This window comes from Charadrius vociferus, unplaced genomic scaffold (genome assembly GCF_000708025.1).
Source record: "Charadrius vociferus isolate BGI_N301 unplaced genomic scaffold, ASM70802v2 scaffold486, whole genome shotgun sequence".
Lineage (NCBI taxonomy): Eukaryota > Metazoa > Chordata > Aves > Charadriiformes > Charadriidae > Charadrius > Charadrius vociferus.
Genome location: NW_009648965.1, coordinates 87,230 through 107,289, shown reverse-complemented (window position 1 = coordinate 107,289; position 20,060 = coordinate 87,230). Strand labels below are relative to the sequence as shown.

The 20,060-nt window shown below is 47.3% G+C and overlaps 1 protein-coding gene across 1 annotated transcript in view; it reads right to left on the bottom strand.

Annotated features, from left to right (window-relative positions):
* LOC104288816 (Hermansky-Pudlak syndrome 1 protein homolog) overlaps positions 1 to 20,060 on the bottom strand; it is a 118,537-nt gene that overhangs the window by 88,036 nt on the left and 10,441 nt on the right. The window contains exon 3 of the mRNA XM_009887688.1: positions 17,022 to 17,183. Within this exon, the coding sequence (XP_009885990.1) occupies positions 17,022 to 17,183 (162 nt within the window). The remainder of the gene's footprint in view (positions 1 to 17,021; positions 17,184 to 20,060) is intronic.

The following is a 20,060-nucleotide window of genomic DNA, read 5'->3' as shown; positions in this document are numbered from 1 at the left end:
CTTCCCTTTAATTAGGCATCTCAAGAGCTTCCCCTGCCTGTGAACCTCCAGTTCTCTCCCTCACCCCAACAGCCTGCACCTCTTTTGAACCCCCAGCTTCAAAGCCGACACTCCTCTCTAGAAGAGGAGCTCCGTCATATTTTTGCTTCCCCCTTATCAAACACTGCTGTTGGCTCCACATTCACTTCAAGCTGTGAGGGTGCTTTTTTTTTTTTTCATAATAATTTTCAAAATGCACTATAACGACCAGAGCAGAAGCATCAGTACAGCGATAACGGGGTCTGTCTTCATTTTCACCACCAGCTCACAAAATTACAGGAAATAGTCACCAAATCAGTAGCATAACTAACTGCAATTAACCCAACCCTCTGTTCAATGATACTGCATAGCCCAAACCAATAGCTGTAAAGAACTATTTAATTTAGATGTTCGTGGAAACAAAAGGTTGGGTTTTTTTTCCATGGCTGCCATCACATACACCTCAACTCTGCTCCTGCCACCACATCCCTCCCTGTAGCCCTTCCCTGCTGCAGCTCCTGCATTAGAAAATTAACATATGTAAAAAATAATATACGTAGGAAAGTATTTTTCCTCGAGTCAGTGCAAAGGAAGCCTTCAGGCTGCATGCAAACAAGCCAAAAGACAGCATGTTTCAGAAAGAAAAAATAAGTCCAAAAATGAATTTTAGAAGGGCAAGTCCCTTATGAAAAGATACCCTGCATAACAAGCGGACAGAACTGGGCAGAGTTAAATTCAAAACATTCCTAGCCTGATTTGGTCTGCAAGGTTCCTATCTTCTTCTGTCACACATTATTAAATGTAGATCAGAAACAGGATCTGGGATTACAGAACAGACTGAACTCAGGACATCAGAAGACACCTGTCCTATAAATAGGAATAATTTACCAATTCAGAACAACACACACATGTTTTGGCAACCTCTCAGCCAATAAAAGCAGAAGCCCCAAGATCAGAATTACCCGAGCGCTATTATTTTAAATGCAGAACAATGATTTACATCATCATGACTTAACTCCTCATTTCCCAAATTCTCATCCTGCATCTCTGCACTGATGAGCACCAAAAATTAACCCTTCCTGAAAGCCCATTACCAAAATCCATCTCAATTTCTGAATTGGAAAATTGCCTTTTTTTAATTTTTTTTTTTTAAAGTGAAGAGCCGCAACAACAACAAGAAGCAGCAGAACTTTAGATCTGGAGCTGCTAATTTGGAGCTACTGATTTCTTCAGTAGCTTTTTGCCTGCATCCTTGCATCCCAGGATCTCAACTTCCAAACTCCAAAGCCAATTCAGTCACTCAGACCACAGACCTTCCACAGCAAAAGTGCTCAGAAACACACCAATTTTGGATTTTGCACAGAGTTGCAATGCAGGGGCTCCAATTTGTTGACACTTGGGTTTCTAGGAAAAATTAACAAAAACACGTGCAAGGGTCTGTATAAGGGAACAACGTGAAGCGCCACTTCCAAACAGGTGCAGCCGATTATCTGAGGCAACACTGTGCCGGAAAAAAACACGCTGTTTTCTTCACAAATTTTAAGAGCACTAAAAACTTCCAGATAATGGGAAGTCCCTGAAGCTTTTAGAAAGTGTTTTCTCATACTCCGTACCTGGTATGACAGCTGCTTCTTTGCAGCTATGGGGAGTTGTGGTTTTCCATTTGTGAAAATTCAAGTGAAATCTATCATTTTTTGGAAAGAGCCTAAGTCCTGGGGTTCTCAAATATCTTTACAGGTTGAACATTTGGAAAGGGGCCAAGACTCCAATCAGAGCCTGAATATGTGGAAATATTTAACTCTCTAAGAAACAGTATATAAAATAAGCTGTTTCTCTGCTTGATGACTATTTCAGGATTGACTAATGACTTGTCGTGGTGCCAAACACCACAGAGATGGCTCAAGAGGATAATCTCTGAAACTTGAATTTGTAACATTCTATCAAATGAAGACTATTTCTGTGTCAAAATCCTAGATCTGGGAATTTATGTACAGCAAGATCATAAATGAACTTTTGGACACCAAAGTTCAGAAGTAGCTCTACGACGTTTATTCAATGAAATATCTGCTAAATCTTTTTTTTTTTTTTTTCAGGATGAACAAGCTTTAAAATAAAGCAGGAAAATAAAGACTACTGTATCAAACACAGGGCCCTCCTGGGGAAGCTCTTCCATTTCAGCTGGTTAGTCTCTGGGGTTTGTTTCGGGGAAGGATTTGGTGGCAGGGAGCGAAGACTGCCCCGCTGTCCTGGTCAGCGCACATCAGCTCCTCCCTGGTGGTGGTTATGGCAAGGAGAAGCCACTAAGCTTGCCTAAATTCAGCCACCTCTGGCCAAAAAAACCTGACCTAAACTTCATCTTTCCTCTAGTACCAATGCATGTCAGACCAAGGCCGGGCAGGTTCTGGCCTAAGCAGGGGCTAAGTTCAGGTTGTCTCTTAACCAGTACAGAACTGTAGCCTGTAGTTTGCTCCCAGTAGAGAGAAAGGTCCGTTTGGCCAAGTTACTGGCAAAGGGTAACAAATTCAGTTTGGTTTCAGGGAGCAATTAATTCCTGCCATCGCCTGTTCTCTAGAAGGCACAATGCTCGTGTTACGCATTTATTCAGATTATAAGGATGGAAAAGACCATTAATATAACACAGCTTTGCTTCCTGCTTGACAAGAGTTAGAGGATCTGACGCAGTAATTACTACACAAAATCCGTAACTTCTGTCCGAAACAGTTGCAGCAGGAGTCTGGTTTTCAGGCTGACAGTGGCTCTTAATCCACCTCATACCGAGGTAGCAACATCCCAACTTTTATTCTCAGCATTATAAATCTGCACATTATTAGCCCAAGGTTGTCTTGCATTAGGCTCTAAATCATAGCTTCTCTTTGTGCCTTTCTTTGCTAACATTTCGAGCTATTTGCTCTGAACTTTTTCTTCCCCTTGTTGGCACTTGCACATTATGATCAAGTTACTTTTTAATTTCCCCTATGTAGACGAATCTTACTAAAACCTTGTCTTTACCTCCATAGTTCCAGGATTTGGTCACATTTATTGCTCTTTTCTGAATCTTTTCCAACTACACAGCATCTTTTCTCTGTTAAAACAGACAAGAGAACTGGACATGGTGCCCAACGCTGCCTCACTAATACCATTTCCAACATCCGAACTTCCCATTGACCGTCAGAGGGCTCCGGCTGTGCCTGTCCTCCAGCTGCTGCTCTGCTCACATGGCTCATGCCCGTCCAGCTGTTTGCAACATCTCCAACTCCTTTTTCATTATCTGCTTCCAGCGCACAAATTTAGCCTATCCTGTCAAGTCCAAATTTACATTCAGCATCAAAACACACGAATGTGTGTTCACCTGTGAAATCATCAGACGCTGTTTCCACGCTCAGAGCCGTACAGCGCTTGCTGCCGCAGGAGTTGGCCAACACCAAGCAGCAGATTTTACACGGGTCCCCTGACATGTGCAAGATGAGTGAAGGCTTTGGCACAGAGAGGACGAAGATATGGCAGGTGTTAAAGCAGCCACATCCATTTAATATCTTACCATTTAAAAATAACCTTTCACTTGCCACCAGCATTACAGGGGAGCTGCACCAGGTGGAGGTGGGTGTCGTGTGGGGCTTTGGGAGCTTTTACCCATGCCTGAGGGGGCTGAAACACAGCTTGACACTTGCTGGCCAGTGGACCAGGTGGAGGGAGGAAAAGAAGGCTGAAGGTCTGATTAGCAGGAAAGGCTGCCATAGCACCATGGGAGGGAGAACAAGAGGGAGCTTAGGAGAGGAAAAGCTGCAAAAGCCAAACTGAAGGGCCGCGAGGGCAGATAACCATCAGAACATGCTGAGCGCCCGCGGGGCAGGAGGGGACGGCAGCACAGCAGCTAGTGCGTGGGAGAAGGGGAGAGGGAGCAGCGCGAGCGCGTTGCGAGGCCGCAGGGAAGATGCAGCTGTCAACCACAGCCCCGAAGAAAGGCATGAGCGGGCTCAGCAGGGGAGACACACGCGGAGTTTGGTTTCGGGCAGGCTGAGAAGAGCAGGCAGCCATCCATCTTGGAGGCCACGTGGGATGCGCAAGGCTGACTGGCAGAGGGAGGGAAGAGGTCTCCTCCAGGGCATTCCCCACCTCAGATAGGCATGCTGGATACAAACCAACACACCAACCTGTAACTCTGAGGAGAGGAGAACTGAGAGCAGGATCTCATGTTTGTGCAAAGGGGCAGGCTGAGGGCACTGAACCCAGCCAGGAACGGATGGCTGCATGGAACAGCATCCATCAGTAGCAGCTCCGGCGCTTTGTTCCTATATTCCAGCCTCACAGGGCACGGAGAGCAGCTGTGGCACGGGTCACCTGGCAAACCCTGCCACTACCTGCACACAAGCACTGAAATTTCCTTTTCCTTATTCCGCGTTCATCTGCTGAGGGGCTCAGAGACCAGCAGAGCAGCTGCCTCGCAGGTGAGGTACCCAGAGCCACAGGCAGCCTTCTGGAGGCGCATCCTCCCTGCCTTCCCAGCTCACCCCACACAGCATCCCCCCTTGTTTGCTCCCAAGCGCCCTCCTCAGACTCATTCCTTGCAACCTCAGCATGGCTGACAGAGCATCCCACCCCATGGCTCATGCCAGCAGCCTGAAACAAAGTGTCCCAAGCCTGGCTCACTCTTTGGCACAACCTTCCCACACCAACCCCAGAGGCACCGTATCCCCCTAAGCTCTCACATCATGCTCCATGGCAGGCACGATACACCCCCAGCATCCTGCCCTTGCACCACCGCTGCTTTGGGGTACCCAGAGCCAGCCCTCCCCAGGCACACGCTCACAGACACCAACACCCTTGTCCCACAAGGGAATGGAAACATAGGTTAAGAGCAGGCAGCTCTGAAAGACAGGTTGGGCAAGAGGCAGTTCTTGCCAGCAGGCTCAGACACCATGCCCTGGCACTCCCACCTAAATGCAAAGCCTCCATAGGCACATACTTTTGCTGCTATGCGTGTACACCCCTATGGTTATAGTCTCCTACTGATCTATGGATCGGTCACTGTTCCCAGGTTCCTGTTTTGTGTGGTAAGTAGTTCATAATGGTTTAGACGCACAGCTTTCCCGGGTGAGTATGTGCCGGGGAGCACCGAGGAACAGCTATACAAGATCAAAAGGTTTCCAGAAGGACCTTCTGCAGTTGGTACCACTGTTAGTTTGTCAGACAGCTTAGCCATTTCTTGGCCTGTGCCCCCTGCAAGCATTAGCCTCCAAACAAGTCCCAGAGCTGAATCAGTTTCCTCCATTTAGAGGCTCCACTCGAATTGTTTCTAGGATTCCCATCTTCCTCTCCTTCTTTTTACTTTACAAATATATAAATAGTCGCATCGTCATACGAGACAAGTAGAGACTGACTCTTATGGGTAAAAAACAGATGTTTCCCAATCTTCCCTAACAAAGTAATATTTTATATATGGCTCTTCAATGGATTTATAGCCAATGAAGGGATGTTACTACATTAGCTCATGGAGGGGGTGGGTGATAAAAACTGGAAAGGAAGAGCCAGACAAGGAGAAAAGAAGCTATCCAGAGCGCTGCAATTGGAGAAGCATGACAAATGGGCAGCACAGTTTTAGAGGGCTTCGACAGCAAGGCGGATTGCCTGGCTGGGAGTGATTGTCCACAGCTGGAGCATCGCAGAGACCATCTGGTATTTCTTAAACATGCTTTCCCCAGGTGATCCGATTCTTGGAGTGCCCCAGCAAAGAGAAGAAAAAAGGCTTGCGAGACTCAGCCCTATTTCCAGGGTTCCCCTAATTAGTTAATAGAATTATATTTGAACTGGTTTCAGTTTCTCCTACAAAACCTTTGCTTTTGGCACCTTTTCGGGGGAGGGGGGGAGTATTTAAATTCATGAAGTTTTTAATTTCTTTAAGAAAGTCAATGATTGTGTCTCTTGGCACAGCAACCCAATATAAAACTTAATGAAGTAAAAAGAGATCCAAAATTTCTTTTGAACACCTTGTAACCTCGCTCCTCCCCACACCACTTTTAGCTGCACAAAGCATGCATTTCCACAGGCTCTCACATTACTCTCCCACCCAGCGTATCCATCCCCAGCACAAGCCTCTGAAAAAGCAGAGCATAGACTGCATGTGGGACTGTGATCCTCTTATTTCCAGGATTCCGACCCTTTTCTCATCTTGAAAAAGTGTTAACTAATGTAATTAACTGCGCTTGCCACACGCTCCTGTCCCCGTGACAAGGAGGGCTGGCAGAGCAGCAGTACAGCGGTGTTTGCTGCTGCCCTCGTCTTCCCCATAAGAAAGCCCCTTCCTGAGCCAGGAGCATCAGGAACCAGCTAACGAAGAAAAGAGCAAGAGAAAGCGGTAAATAATAAATGAACGGACAGATGGAAAAGGGGTTAGAGGGAGCAACCGGAGAACAAGCCTCGGGAACCACACTGCGTTCCCACCAGCAGGCAGTGCCCCCACCGAGCAGCGGTGCAGGCAGGAGCCAGGGTCCGGCCGCAGAGATTATCCCCATTGCTCCCCGCCAAGCCAGGCTTACCAACCCCACCTCTCCCCTCTCCTCTCTGTTTTCTCCATGAGTTAGCCCAACCACAAAGCGCGGGTCTGGCCGAGATGTATCCTGCACACCACAGACACACATCCCTCATTCCCGGCTGCGAGCTTCCCAGCGGCACATAAATAACCATTCCTGTTATTTTTTCACAGGGAGCAAACACATAGGGATGGTGGCTGGAGCGTCAAAGCTGGCCCTACTCCTCCAACCGCAGCAAAATTTGTTGCTATGTCACCATTTGCTAAGAAATTTTAAAAAAAAATGCAGAGAACTCACCAGACACGAAGTTCCCTGCTCTGTCCGTATCGGCAGCCACCTTCTCAAAGCCTGTATCTGAGAAAAGCTAGTGGGACACTAATCCCAGTCAGAAATACATACACAAGGTGCTTCAACTTCTCCAGGCAGAGAAAAATTATCTAATTAAATTATTGGGAAGAAAGCACTGGACAAAAGAATTCAAAAGAACATTTAAAGCTTTTTTTTTTTTAAGCTTGATTTTAGGCGGCCAAAATCAGGATGTTCCACCACCACGATGGAAGGGGATTTTGTCTGGAAACCCATCCTTATGCAGTGGTACAGAGAGCAATAACAGAAAACAATATAAACTATGATTGCAAAGGTAAAGAAAGAGCAACCAACTGCAAATTACAAGGTGTAGAAAATTAATAAAGTATTTTAAAAAAGCATGATGGAAAAATTCATGCCTTGCTGGGTTAATAGAGGGAATTTAAGTATAGAGGAAAGAAGGTAAATGTGAACAGAGACATAGACAGATTATTTTGTGCACACGGTAAAATCACCAATGTAATTACAAGGATACAAATATGTACACTCTGTATTTGGGAAAAAGCTACGATTATGAACTCCTCATAAGACGATGATGTACTTCACAGTTTACTAATGACCAAGAGATGTATTAGATAACATCTGCTTTAGATAAACACTGTTAAATCACCCACCCTGGATAATTTGCACCTCCAAGTGCGCTAAAGAGATCTCTGACCTGCTGATGCTAATTTTTAATAAATCTTGGAATGCCAAGTAATTCTAGAAGGGTAGGAGAGCCCTAACCCCGTGCTGGTGCTTAGGCAAGACTAGCTGACCTAGGGAGCGACAGCCAGTCAGCCTGACAGCAGACCTAGACAAAGTAATTAAAAGCCAATATGAGAATCTACCAATAATTCATTATATTCATGTCTCAGCTAATTACCAGCCAACATATGTTGTACAGAATTAAATCCTGTCTAACTGATGTTACAGCTTGATTTAAGAACTTGCCTTAATAGAAATAATTTGGCGTAACTAGATGGATAGAAGTGGCTGATGAGACAAAAACGTATCCATCGCCTGTTTCCCATCCCACAGGATGCAGTGTTTTTACCAATCATTTAGATAAATATAAGGTCCTTAGAGGCAGCCTGCAGATAGCACAAACGTAGGTTAGTAAATAACGAACAAAACAGCCCCCGTTTACCCTGCGATCCAATTTGTATGGCTAAATGGCCACCATCCAACCAAGCGTGCTTTAATTCAGCCAAGCGCAAGATAATACACGTACGGGAAAACAATACAGAGCTTGTATCTCCAAGGATGGAAAAGTCCGTCCTGCATGGCCACAGGACAAAGGAGGAGCTACGAAGGGACTTTGGCAAAGTGAAGCTTAAGGAGCCAAATCTATCCAGCTTATGAAAGAGGAAAACCCGTCAGACTCAACTGCTGCTCGCAGGCGTGACATTATCGTGGGGGGAGAGGGGGTTTCTAACCCAATGGCGAGAGGCAAAGTAAGCTCCAGGGGCCGCGAGTCAAAGTTAAGCACGATGCTGACAAAGAGGAAAATTATCATCAGCACAGCAGAGGATGAGAAACATCACAGGAAAAAGGTCTGGATGATTTCGGGGCCTGGCATAGAAGCAGGGGGTGAAATTCAGTAGTACAAAGGGCAGGTATAAAAACCTCTGTGTAACGTAAGAGTGGAAGGAGCCCAGACACTGGCACACTGGGGGTCTGCTCTAGGCTACAAAATCAGGGAGATCAGAAGCACAGGCTTATTGGGAGCATCTGAAACACAGAACTCGCTGGTAATTAGGGACCTTTAACTGCCCACACATTTGCTGGGAAAGGAAGACATCAGACACAGCTTTGCATCAAGTTCCTGGAATGCGCTGAGAAGAAAAAAAAAAAAATTGTGAAAGAGACAGGAACAAAACTAGGAAGGAGGCTGCTCAAGGTTTGACTCCCATCAGCAGAGAAAAAACGGGAAAAAACACGAAGGTGAAAAGCACCGTGGGCAAGGGAGCTAGAAACGAGTGTTTGTGCTCATTAGGAAGCGAAGGGAAAACAGCAGCAGGGTAAAAGCGGTGCAGCGTAAGGACGGAGGCTTTAGTAAACTCAGAGGGTTGGCAAGGGAGGTTTTGCGCAGAAGGAAAAGGGAGTTCAGGAAAGATGGTGTTTTGTAAACACACGGCAAGATAAGGGAACAAATGCAAGTTATCTCAGCACAGGGGTAGGATAGGGGTGAATCACTGGCTCCTCCCCGGCTTGCGGCACACGAAGGAGAAATGGAAACTCCATCAGGGCGATACGGATGAGCACAAAGCAATGGCAGCGGCAGAGAGGGACAGAGCGAAAGAGCCAAGTGTTCCACAGAAACCGCTCGCAGCAGGGATCGCCGGCGGTAACGAGGAGACATTTGATAACTACATCGGTGGGAAGAGACAGACCAAAGAGTTCATCACCTCCTGAGCAAGGAGAAAAGGTTAATAGATTGGTTTATGCCACTGAACACGCCACAAGCTCTTCCAAAGCTGTTAGTGCGTGTCAGCCCTCCCCCCCTTCCACCGAAATCTGTTTTCTGTTAGGTTTATGTGTTTTCTTTATTCTCTACACGGCACCCAGAACCGGCTAGTTCTGGTAATGACATTACATATTATAATGTACGTATAATTGCTAATTTTAAGATACACAATTTGTAAAATATCTTCTCTTGTGAGACTAGTTAAATTGGACAGTAAATTGAATTTAATAAATACTGAACACGTCATAAGAAGCCATGTTCCCTACAGTTACAAAAGCAATAACTAAATCAGATAATGAGAAAGCCAAAGTGTTGCTTAACAGACTAGAGAGTGTCACCTGAAAAAGAGATTCACCTTCATGACCTCTCTCACACACACACACGCTGTCAGCACAAAACAAGTTGTAAAACTACTAATTAGGTTAAGAGGAGGCGGGGGATCCCAGGGGTTTGGCTTGCAGCTGTCTCGGGAAGCAAAGAGGTATAAATTGGGACACAATTTCACAATAGCCAACAACTCACAGAGTTGCGGAGACAAAGCTGAAGCATTTAATGCTTTTGTTGGGTCAGACTTCATGAAAAAGGATAGCTAAGACCGCAAAGTTAATGCAATTAAAAGCAGCAGAGTAGACGCATAAGGCATAGTAGCATATGAGCAGAATGAAGATTACTGGAGTTTGATGTTGTCAGATAGGCTGAGGTCCATCAGGAACTACCTCTGGGAATTTCTGGAAGACAAATGACGTTTCAAAAGACTAGAAAAGGGCAAATACAGTGGCTATTTTCAACAGGTTGAAAACTCAAGGAAATTGCAGGCCAGTCAACATAACTTCAATCCTTGGAAAAAATAAAAATTAAAAAAATTAAAAAATCCATCCACAAGGAAGGGCTGGAAGCAATAGCCCCGCCACGTGAAGCCAACCTGCCTTCTCTTTGACTGAGCAAAAGAGTTTCGCACGCAAGACAGAGGCAACAGATGTTCTATACCTTTACTTTCACAAGGCTTTACCCTCCAGTTTTGTGTAACATTTTAATTAGCAGATTAGGAAAATAGAGTCTAGATGAAATTCCATACAGGGAACGCAGAGCTGGCTGGAAAATGGTACACAAAAGTGCAGGCATGAACAAGCAATCCTGTACCCAAAAAAAAAAAAATATTCCATGATTATGCAGGGGTATACAGACAGGAGTGTCACGGATGAGATACGGGGAAATAACCCCGCTGCTCTTCTCAGTCAAGAAAGGCCTCGGCCATAGTGCTGGGCTCATTTCAAGGCAACACACTTCAAAACCAGCCCAGACCAAGTGGAGAGAGCCCAAGGGACTCCAACAAAACACAGAAGCACAAAAAAATTTAAAGAGGGTTGAAAGGGACCTCAAGAGGCAGAATCAACCATGCATGTGTCATTCAACTTGAAAATAACATGGCCATGAGGAAAGAGCAAAAGAAAGGCAGTTGTTCAGCGTAGAGAAAAAAAGTCTTTGGGGAGACATGATAACAAGCCTCAAATATGTAAAAGATTTTTGCAAAGAGGAAAGGAGTGCTGTAAGCTGCTCTCCATGTCCACGGGGAAAGGACATGTCGTAATGGGCTTAAACTGAAGCAAGAGATTTTAAGAACACCAACTCCATAATGATATAGACAATTGCGCCCTGGAGCCAGTTGCTGAGGGAGGGTACATCTCTCCCACCACAGGAGGTTTAAGAACAAGAATAAAACCACATCATTTGAATCAGTTAACAGTGATGTCCCGACAACCTGGGCAATGCTGGTGCCCAGCTGCTAAACCCCAACAACCTGCTGGCTTTACAAAGACATGCCCAGGAACGCAATATATTTCAGCTACGCGCCAAACACCCTCAGAAAGCTGTGTAGTAAAAACAAACAGCCACTTTGCTTCAGAATGAGCTCATACGAGCAACTGATAACGGCACAAAAATACTCAGCTATAAGAGATTGTTTTTCACAGTTTATTTTTCCCAGCACCGCCCCTTCAGTTCTGATCCCAAGGTCTCAGAAGACACCTGCAAACCATCCTCAAAATGGACCCAGCAACTCTGCTGGTCATTAACTATGGGCTCAGAACAGTCATTGTTTTAACAACTTATTACAATTTTTCTGGTCCTTTCCTCCTAGGAAGCCCCCCAGTGTTTCACAGCAATTTTCTCTCCCTCTCTCTTTCCCGTGGGAGCTGATGACATTATTGTCTTCCCCTTGCTTGCACCCCAGTTGTGCTAATCAAGGAGACAAACTCAGGGAAATTATTTTCACTGTATATTTAGCTTTGAATGCTGCTTTTTATTCTTCAGCCTTGACAAAGGGTTCAAGCCCCCCAAAGTTTCTCTGTTTTTCCAACTGCATCAGCTGGTCACATAGAAGGTATCGCCTCTCCTTATGCACCTTTCCCCAAGCAGAGTCCAGGTACAGCTGATTTGTCACGGAAAAGGCTAGAAGATGCCCTCTTGAGGTCCTTTTCAGATCTATTTTGTACAGCGCTCTGGAAAACATGTATAACGTAATGGGCCGCCATGGACAGAAGGGCAAATAGCCTGATCCAAAAGCTACTCGCAGGCCTGTTGCAAAGCCCCAGAGCGAGCGCACTCTCCTTGAAGGAAAGCTGGAGAGCAAGCACAGTGCGGACCACCCCTGTGCAGCACCCAGTAAAACAGCTATGATAGGTATCACTGCTGTGCAGACCACAGCACGTTTAGGCTGCTGATCCCAAATAAGGTGCCAAAAAGGCAAGGAAGCTGCACTTACCTCTGCAACAACCCTCCCAGGTCCCATCTCACAAGGTGGTCCCCCCTTCAGCCCCATGGAGTTAGCTATAACTAGCGATAAAACCATATAACTGGGGAAAATTCCAGCAAAAACAAGCAGAGCAGCCGTTCTGCCCGGCAGCACAGGCACCGAAAGCACAGCCAGTCCTGTGCCCTGTTCTCCGCTCAAGGGGGGTCTCCGAGCCACAGCCCCCTCCAGACCCAGCGCCGCACAGGACAGGTCCCAGGCCCTGCAGACATGTCCTACTCCAGGACCACCATCTCACAAACCTCGCAGCATTCACCGGGGGAGGTTCACAAGTGCAGGAAACACAAATGTCACAGGTGCTTGACCTGAGCTGTGTGATTCCCTGCCAAGGAACAAGCATGACTGCCGCTCTCACTGTCTTCAGGGGAGAGGAGAAAACCAAATTTCTGTGGGGGAGTTTCTCTCTTGCAAGCTCTCCACAGAGACACACTGTCCTTATCCTTGATCCATGCCACCCCATGCATGACTGTTCTGCAGTAGCCACACACACACTTCTGTTCCTGCACGATCCGATTCGTTCCCACTCATACCGCCATTGTGCATCCCCACTTAGAAAAGCTGAGATATGCCCACCGTCGCTTTGCGCACCCATATCACTTACCTGGGATGAAGAGTGTCTCTACCTGGCTGCTACCATCTCCAGAAGTGACCTCTTGCAAGGAAAGCCTCACAAAGAGCTCACAACTGCCCTTACGGCAGAGTTTATTAAATGACCTTAACAGGGGGTAATGGGATGCCAATGTAAAACACCTGATTACAACGTTGGGCAGAGACAGTGAAATGCACTCTTCGGCAGCTCTCAACTCTGTTCCTAGCAGCTCCCACCTGATTTTAATCCCCCAGGTCTCTCTCAGTGCAGCTGGAACAGACTTTCCGCTAACAACCTCAAGCAGGGTGGGACCTCAGAGGAACAACTGGGAGCATCATGTACCCTGTGGGGAGGGTCTCCTCCCTTAACCACTGCCTTTAGAGGCATGATGTGACAGGGTGGGGGGCTTCCCACCACACACCCTGCAGTCCCCTCACCAGCTTTTCAGAGCAGATGTGGTGTGGTGGGACAGGCTGGGGAGCCATCTTCACCCATCTCTTGATGCAGAGCAGTACTCTGCATTGAAGCTTCAAGCAGAAAGAAGAGACATTTTTCCACTCTTCAGAATGAGAAGTGGGGCACTATTTTGTTTCCTGTGGACAGGAACTCCTGAAAGCAAATTTATGGTTTGTCCTTGTGCCTTGGGAAGGTCACTTACACTTAACACTTCACGTTAATACAGGAGGGGACAGATTTTTCACATGCGTCTATTGACCTGAGCAATTCCCTCTTCTATCAGGCTTAATAGGCTTTACTTAATAACAGTGCAGAAACCTGCGGATATCCACTCTCTTAAAGTACAAATGCAGTACATGAACGCAGCCCAAACTGGCACGGCAGAGGGAGGGCTTCGGTTTTAATCTAGCAAAGCTCTGCCTGCTGCTACCCCACTCTCCACAATCTCCCTCCCTACAACCTGCATTCACATTGCATCTCCACCGCCCTGGGCAGCTCCTCACACCTCACCCCCTGCCAGCCCAATGCTGTGCATTCACCCCTCAGCTCCAGGGCTCCAAAATCACCTTACTGTCACCTGGACATTTCTCCTGCGGGCTCCAAAGGAGGGGAGCCTGCTGTGATGGTTGCAACTTCTACTCCCGCTGATACAAGCCATGAAAGAATCACCACTCGCTCCACCTAACTCAACTGGGAAGGAGCAGAAAAGTGCTTCTAGTGAAAGATTCCTCCTGTTCCTCCTCCCCTCTCCCACCGTGGGCTGAGCTGAGCGAGCCGGTTCCCAGAGGAGAGCAGGCAATGCTGTGCACTCTCCCCCTGCTCTACCACCGGCTCACCCGAGAGCATCAGAGATGCTGATCTGTGAAACGAGATACCTATCTCTGAGCACCACGGGGGAAGCAGCAAAGATTAATAAGCCTCAAAATGTTTTACAGCATTTAAATAGTACTGTCACAGATCAAAGACTATCACTCATCTCAGAGAGGCGGGCTCGGTAAGCCTAGAAAGATCATGGACAGAAAGCAAATGCAAGACGCAAGAGAAAGCCTGCAGACAGGAGCCGAGGAAAGCTCATACTTGCCTAGAGAAACCGAAGTGGCCTGAGCCAGAGTCTAACATGTGTTCCTGGAGGAACGAGAGCCAGAAAGACTGCCTGGTTTCACTCAGTCTCAGTTGTGTCTTAGCACAAGAAAACACATTTCATTTTAAGACACCCGCTTACCTTGGAGGTACCTGCTGCTGGGAGCAGCTTAAATCTCAGTGCAAAACCACAACCCTGCCAGATCGCTGAGATAAGGAGCACACTGGGAACCATGTGCAACTGGTGAATAGATTTGAAAAAGCCCCCCAATTTGCACTGATGCCACAGGGACTGCAGAATCACACTCCCTGCACTCTAAGAGCTTTCTTTCTTAAAGCCATGAGGATACTGCATGGAAGTTTGATGGCAGTATCACTTGCCCACACTTGCAGGCAGCGTGGGAGGCCTGATCTATAGGCTTTCAAGCTGCTCGTATAACTATGTCATCTGGGAGGAGGAGGAAGAGAAGGGGACTTTCTATGCAAATCACTACAGTGGTAGCAGTAGTAGCACAGGAACAAAGACGCCTCACGGTAGTATTCCTACTCCCAAGCTCTCCTAGAGGAGCTATCCCATCCTAAAGCACTTTTATTCTCACACGACTTTGGGCAAGACACTCCATGTACATTTCTTTGTTATCACTGAAGTGCTGCAGGAACTAGCAGTAGTAGGACCCCCCTCAGAGGCGTGGGGTGGAATATTCCTCCAGCCTAGGCTGGACACTGAATACTGAGGGTCATCCACAGTACACGCACTACGTGAGGCCAAGAGCTCCAGGGAGGAAAGAAACCCTGTTCTCAGGGATCCCCTGGATACTCCATCCCTCCAAACTCAGTCCGTCGCTATCCCTCCCCAAACCAGGTCTGGATCCTTTCTCCTGAACCTCGCCCCGTGTACCTTGCTGCTGATTCGGGGACTCCCTACAGCACTGTACAAAAACATTGTGCAGAACAAAAAGAAGTCCTCAAGCAAACTCTGACTGATTGAATTTTGAAGGTAAGGAATGCCCTTCTGCAACAGATGTACAACCCCCTCTGCCCACCCCAAACACCAGATCCATCACGGTGAAGGGAAATATTTACACAAGTTAGTAGAGTTCCAGTTAAATATTATGCTTAGCTGTCTAGAGTCCATGTTCTCAGACTATGCCTATGAAATAAAAGATTAAACTTCATAACAATTATGAAGTTGCTCTGCTCACATTCAAAGGGAGTTAAAGGACATTAAAATATTTCTTTGGGTAATATTCCAGTGAAATCGCTCTCTCCCCCCTGGAGAGTTAGAGCTAAAACCTTCTGAACTATCCTGTAAACACACTTGGAAAGGCTAAGAGCTGAGCTGATAACCAGGTAGCACCTCTACTCTGCAGGTTCCGTAAAAAATGCCAGCAATGCCGGAGAGCTTTTTGAAGCAGCGAGGGAAGGAGGACAGGGGAGAGCAGCTTCTCTTCTCGAGGGAAGTTTGTTTAGTGGAAAGTAAGCAAGTTGTCAGGGGAAAAGCTGACAATGTTGATTCCAGCAGTTGTACTGGGAATAAACAGCCAAGTGGATTACGTTACAGAGAATGAGAAACGGCTCTGAGGATCCCATTTAAATGCTGGGCTTTCAGGAATAATGCGATTCAGCCACGCTTGTGGCCCCAATGCCCACAGCCCCCCAGGGCTGAGCCCTTTGCCAGCCCTGGTATTGCCATTCTACCTCTGTGGGGTCCCCGAGAGGTCCAGCACAGCCAATGTCCCCAGGAGAGCCAGAACTCATTGCACTGCTGTCCCTGGCGAGGACACAGACCTCTGCTGGCTTAAAGACAGGGGCTGGACATTGAATTAGGGATGGCAGCAGATGGGGGGGAGGTTGCACAGGACCTGCTGGCCTCTCCCAGCCCAGCAGCAAGGGGAGGGCCACCACGGGGCTTGCCATCTCCTCCCCAGCCAGAGCACATGACCCTCCCTCCCATAAAAATCAGATGCCTCCCTGCCTTTCACAGGAAAGGCACCCAGCAAGAGGAGAAGGGGATCTTGTTTGATTTATTAGTCTCTTCCTCCTTCCCATCGTCTGTGGCTCATCCAGCTGTAGTGATAAGGAGAACAGCTATGAAAGGACACTGCTGGCTGCTGGGATCCCATCCTTCTGCCCACTCACTGCCTGAAGACATCAGTCCTTTACAAGCACCATTAAATGTGTATCCAAAATGTGGCGGTCTCCTCCATCCTTTGAGATTCTGTTCCCTGGATAATACAAACAGTTGCCAGAAAAAGAGTATCCTCTCATCTCTGTCTGGGCCATTATCCCTTTATATTTGCTCTTTAATATTTACTGGGTTCACACAAAGTGCATGCTCTGGAAAGAAAAAAAACTCAGCTGCAGCTTAAAGGACTCCAAATTTAGTAATTGCTGCAGCCCCATCGACGTGAACGGTTAGCAGGGAGATTTCTCCAGCACTTCACGTGCTGTGGTATTCTGCTTAGGTCAGACTGTAGAAAACATTCTGTCCAGGGGCACCAAATCTGGAGTGTCTGTGTAGGTGCCAACTGCAGAGGCCTTATGAGTCCACCACAAGTTCTTGCAGGTCCTTTCCCTCCCAGCACCCAGTAATCTTGGTAGGAAACGGAGGCGGCCAGAGAGATGCTGATTCATACAGAGGTGAAGCACCCGAGGGTTTTAACACACCTGTGAATTAGCAAGAACTAGCCCCGGGTCCTGGCTCCAGAGCTGGTCTTGCAGCCTTACCTGTTAATGTGAGGTTGCTGTATGTGTTTGAAAACTGCTCCTTTAACAAAACCAAGTGCATCTGAGCTGCCTTTTCCCTCTGTAGCTCCAACATTATGTCAGGATGCTGGGCGATCTTACAGCCTTTCTGCTTATCCAGGGCAATGTCGCTGCGAACAATGTCTACAGCAAAAGGGAAAGAAAAAAGGGAGATGGCCAAACCTCAGCTTTCATTTTCACCAGACGCTTGGATCAGAACCAGCCAACACAACAGCCACACAACCATCACTCAGCATGAGCAACCCAAAAAAGGGTCCGAACCCCTGGGATCCACCTATCCGATGAACCTTGTCTGCTCGAGTCTCCTTTTCTCCCACAGAAAGCTCAAGTCATTGACTTTAATACGCTAATACAACCTACTGCCCCTTCCATCCTTCACCTGCCTAATAGGTGACCCCTTACAATGATGACCCCTCCCTTGCAGGAAAGTGCAAAAATCTCCCAACATTTATATTATGACCCTGTTACTGGTGTGTTTAACACTAAATAATGACAAAAGACTAAATCCCATTCTGGTGACCCCTGGCTTCCATTTACCCTTGCCTGTCAAAGAGATGATGAAGGCGGCTTGTTCTTGCCTTGTTTATCCTCGCTGCAGCTACCACAGCTAGAGTTAGGTCAGCATGGCTTATGACTCTTTGAACAGGTCTCTGTACCCTTCTAACTCCTGGTATTCAATTCAGGAAGCAGGAAGGGTATTTAACAATTGCTTTCCCTTCATATGAGCATTTTGTACATCATACTGTGAAATAAGAATGAGATATTCCCTCTCCTAGAGCTACTCACCTGCTGGGGAAATTGAAAGATGGAGATAGCAGGGCAGAACAAGAATCAAGATGTGTCCAGTCTCTAAACAGGAGGCAAGTGGTGGGAACTAGTCCTCACAAGGTCCCTTTCTGAGTTTAATAAACTCTGTAACATTCTCAGATCCACAGGCACCATATGCTGTGTCTAATTCTTACAAAACCTTAGGCAGCCAGCGCTGATAAGGAAGGATGGAAGTTGGAGTTCTTCCATCACATTGCATGAGGTCACCCTTTGCATCACGAGGTTGCGCTTTGCTTGGTTTCATTCCTGTCTAGCTAGAAGTTTTTGAAGGAGCTTGCTGTCAGAAGAGAGTCACGTCTTGCTCCACATATACTGTCCAGCTCCATTATTGTTATGCACATCAAGGAGCACCAAAGTTGTTTCCAATAGTCATGCTCCTGTCTTTCAAGGTATCAAATCTCAGGTGCAGCAAACGTAGGTTCAAAGCTCTTGGGCTAGCAAGGAACCCCCGCCAAAGGTGTGGTGGTGGACTGAAGACACATTATCTTCCTGCCTCTGAGCCTCATCCTAGAGTCACCATGCTTGTCTTGCCCAGGCAGTGCTCTGTCTCTCTCTTTACAGCAATGTTTGGGATTAACACAGCTTCTCTAAAGCCTGCCTAGAAAAGACTGCTCAGAACAGTAATGTCATTAAAGCCCCTGTAGTTAGGTACACAATTTCTCTCCTCCACCCACAGCTAGTGTGCTCAGGAATGGAGATAGGGTAGCATCCAGCTAGCACAAAAATAAGGCTCAGTATTTCCAAAGCCAGCACGGGGCCTTCAATGAGGAGAGACGAGATGGAGCAAGAGGAAGAAATAATGTTCCTCTGCAGCTAGTGAGCACAACCCCCCAACCATGTGCTTTTGGTGCACAACGCCTTAGGCAGACATCGAGTAAGATTTGAGCCTACCCAAATTCTGCCCGACTAAAGAAGCGGTATGATGATACAATCCTGAAACCCCGTTGTGTGAGATATTTGGAGAACTGAAGATTGAGAAACACAACCTTACCCCTCTCCCACACCAGAAAGTCTATTACTACAGCTACTGGTGTCACCTGGAGCTCATGCATAGTCATTCACCTTCCTGGGTGATGGATTTCCTGCTCTACAGAACTGAACGCAACAGCGGTACACCCCCCACCCCCAAGCCAACATGGAGCAAAACACATCAAGAAGGCCCTGGTGGTGGTGAAGGCAGAGAGGCAGAGAGGTTTAAAAATAGACGGTCAATAGACGGTCTCCAGTTCTCTTCAAACTGCTATAAGGGAGTCCAGGCTGGGACAAAATAACTTTGTTTCCTAAAAGCCATGGAGGGCTCCTAAAATCCAAACCAGGGCCATTGTGGACCAGTGTGAGGGAACCATCGACATGGGACCAGGGTCCCTGCCCTCCCAGTCAGGGGCCAGGACAGCACCTTGGAGAGTGCAAGGGGATGTGGCAGCAGGTCCTGTGCGACACCCTTACTTCCATCTTCGGGGACCACAGGTCACAGCAAATACATGGCTGTGACAGGGATCAGCACAGGCAAGTCAAGCCACATTCAGACAAATCCTTGGTCTTCTCTTAGCTGTTGTGGTTTATGAGAAGGTGTGCAGGGCACAGAAAGTGGGGGCACTCTTCTGGCAGCCAGCTTCACGGGGTTCCCAGAAAGCTGCCAGTGTGGACATTCAGGAAGCAGAGGCAAGACATGCAAGGTCCTGGCTTCTCAGATTGATGGAGGACCCAAGAAACTTGCCCAAGACCTAAAAATGGAGGTGGACCCCACATTCATTACAGCTCCAGTTTAAACAGCGGGCAGATGTCTGGGATATGGAGCTCCTGAAGGAACCCAGTACCTGCTCATCCAGACCCCAGCAGGCTGTACTCGGCACAGAGGAAGAGAGAAGGGCACCTCCGCGCCACACTCTTCTGAAACATGAAGGGAAGAGGGGTGGCAGGACACAGCTGCTGGAGGCTCAGAGGAAATCTCAGTAAGAGCGACCCAGGGGAAACAAGCCAGCAAGGAGCCCGCAGCCCTCAAATCTTAAAGAAAGAGAGAGAAAAAGGAAAGACGCCAGGAGCGCAAGGAGGAGGGTACCCCAGGAGGCGCTGGGCAGGGCAGTTCCCGAACGGGTGCTCCAGAAGGACACTGCCTTCCTGAACATCAATGCGACCAAAAAAAAAAAAAAAAAAAAAAAAAAAAAAAAAAAA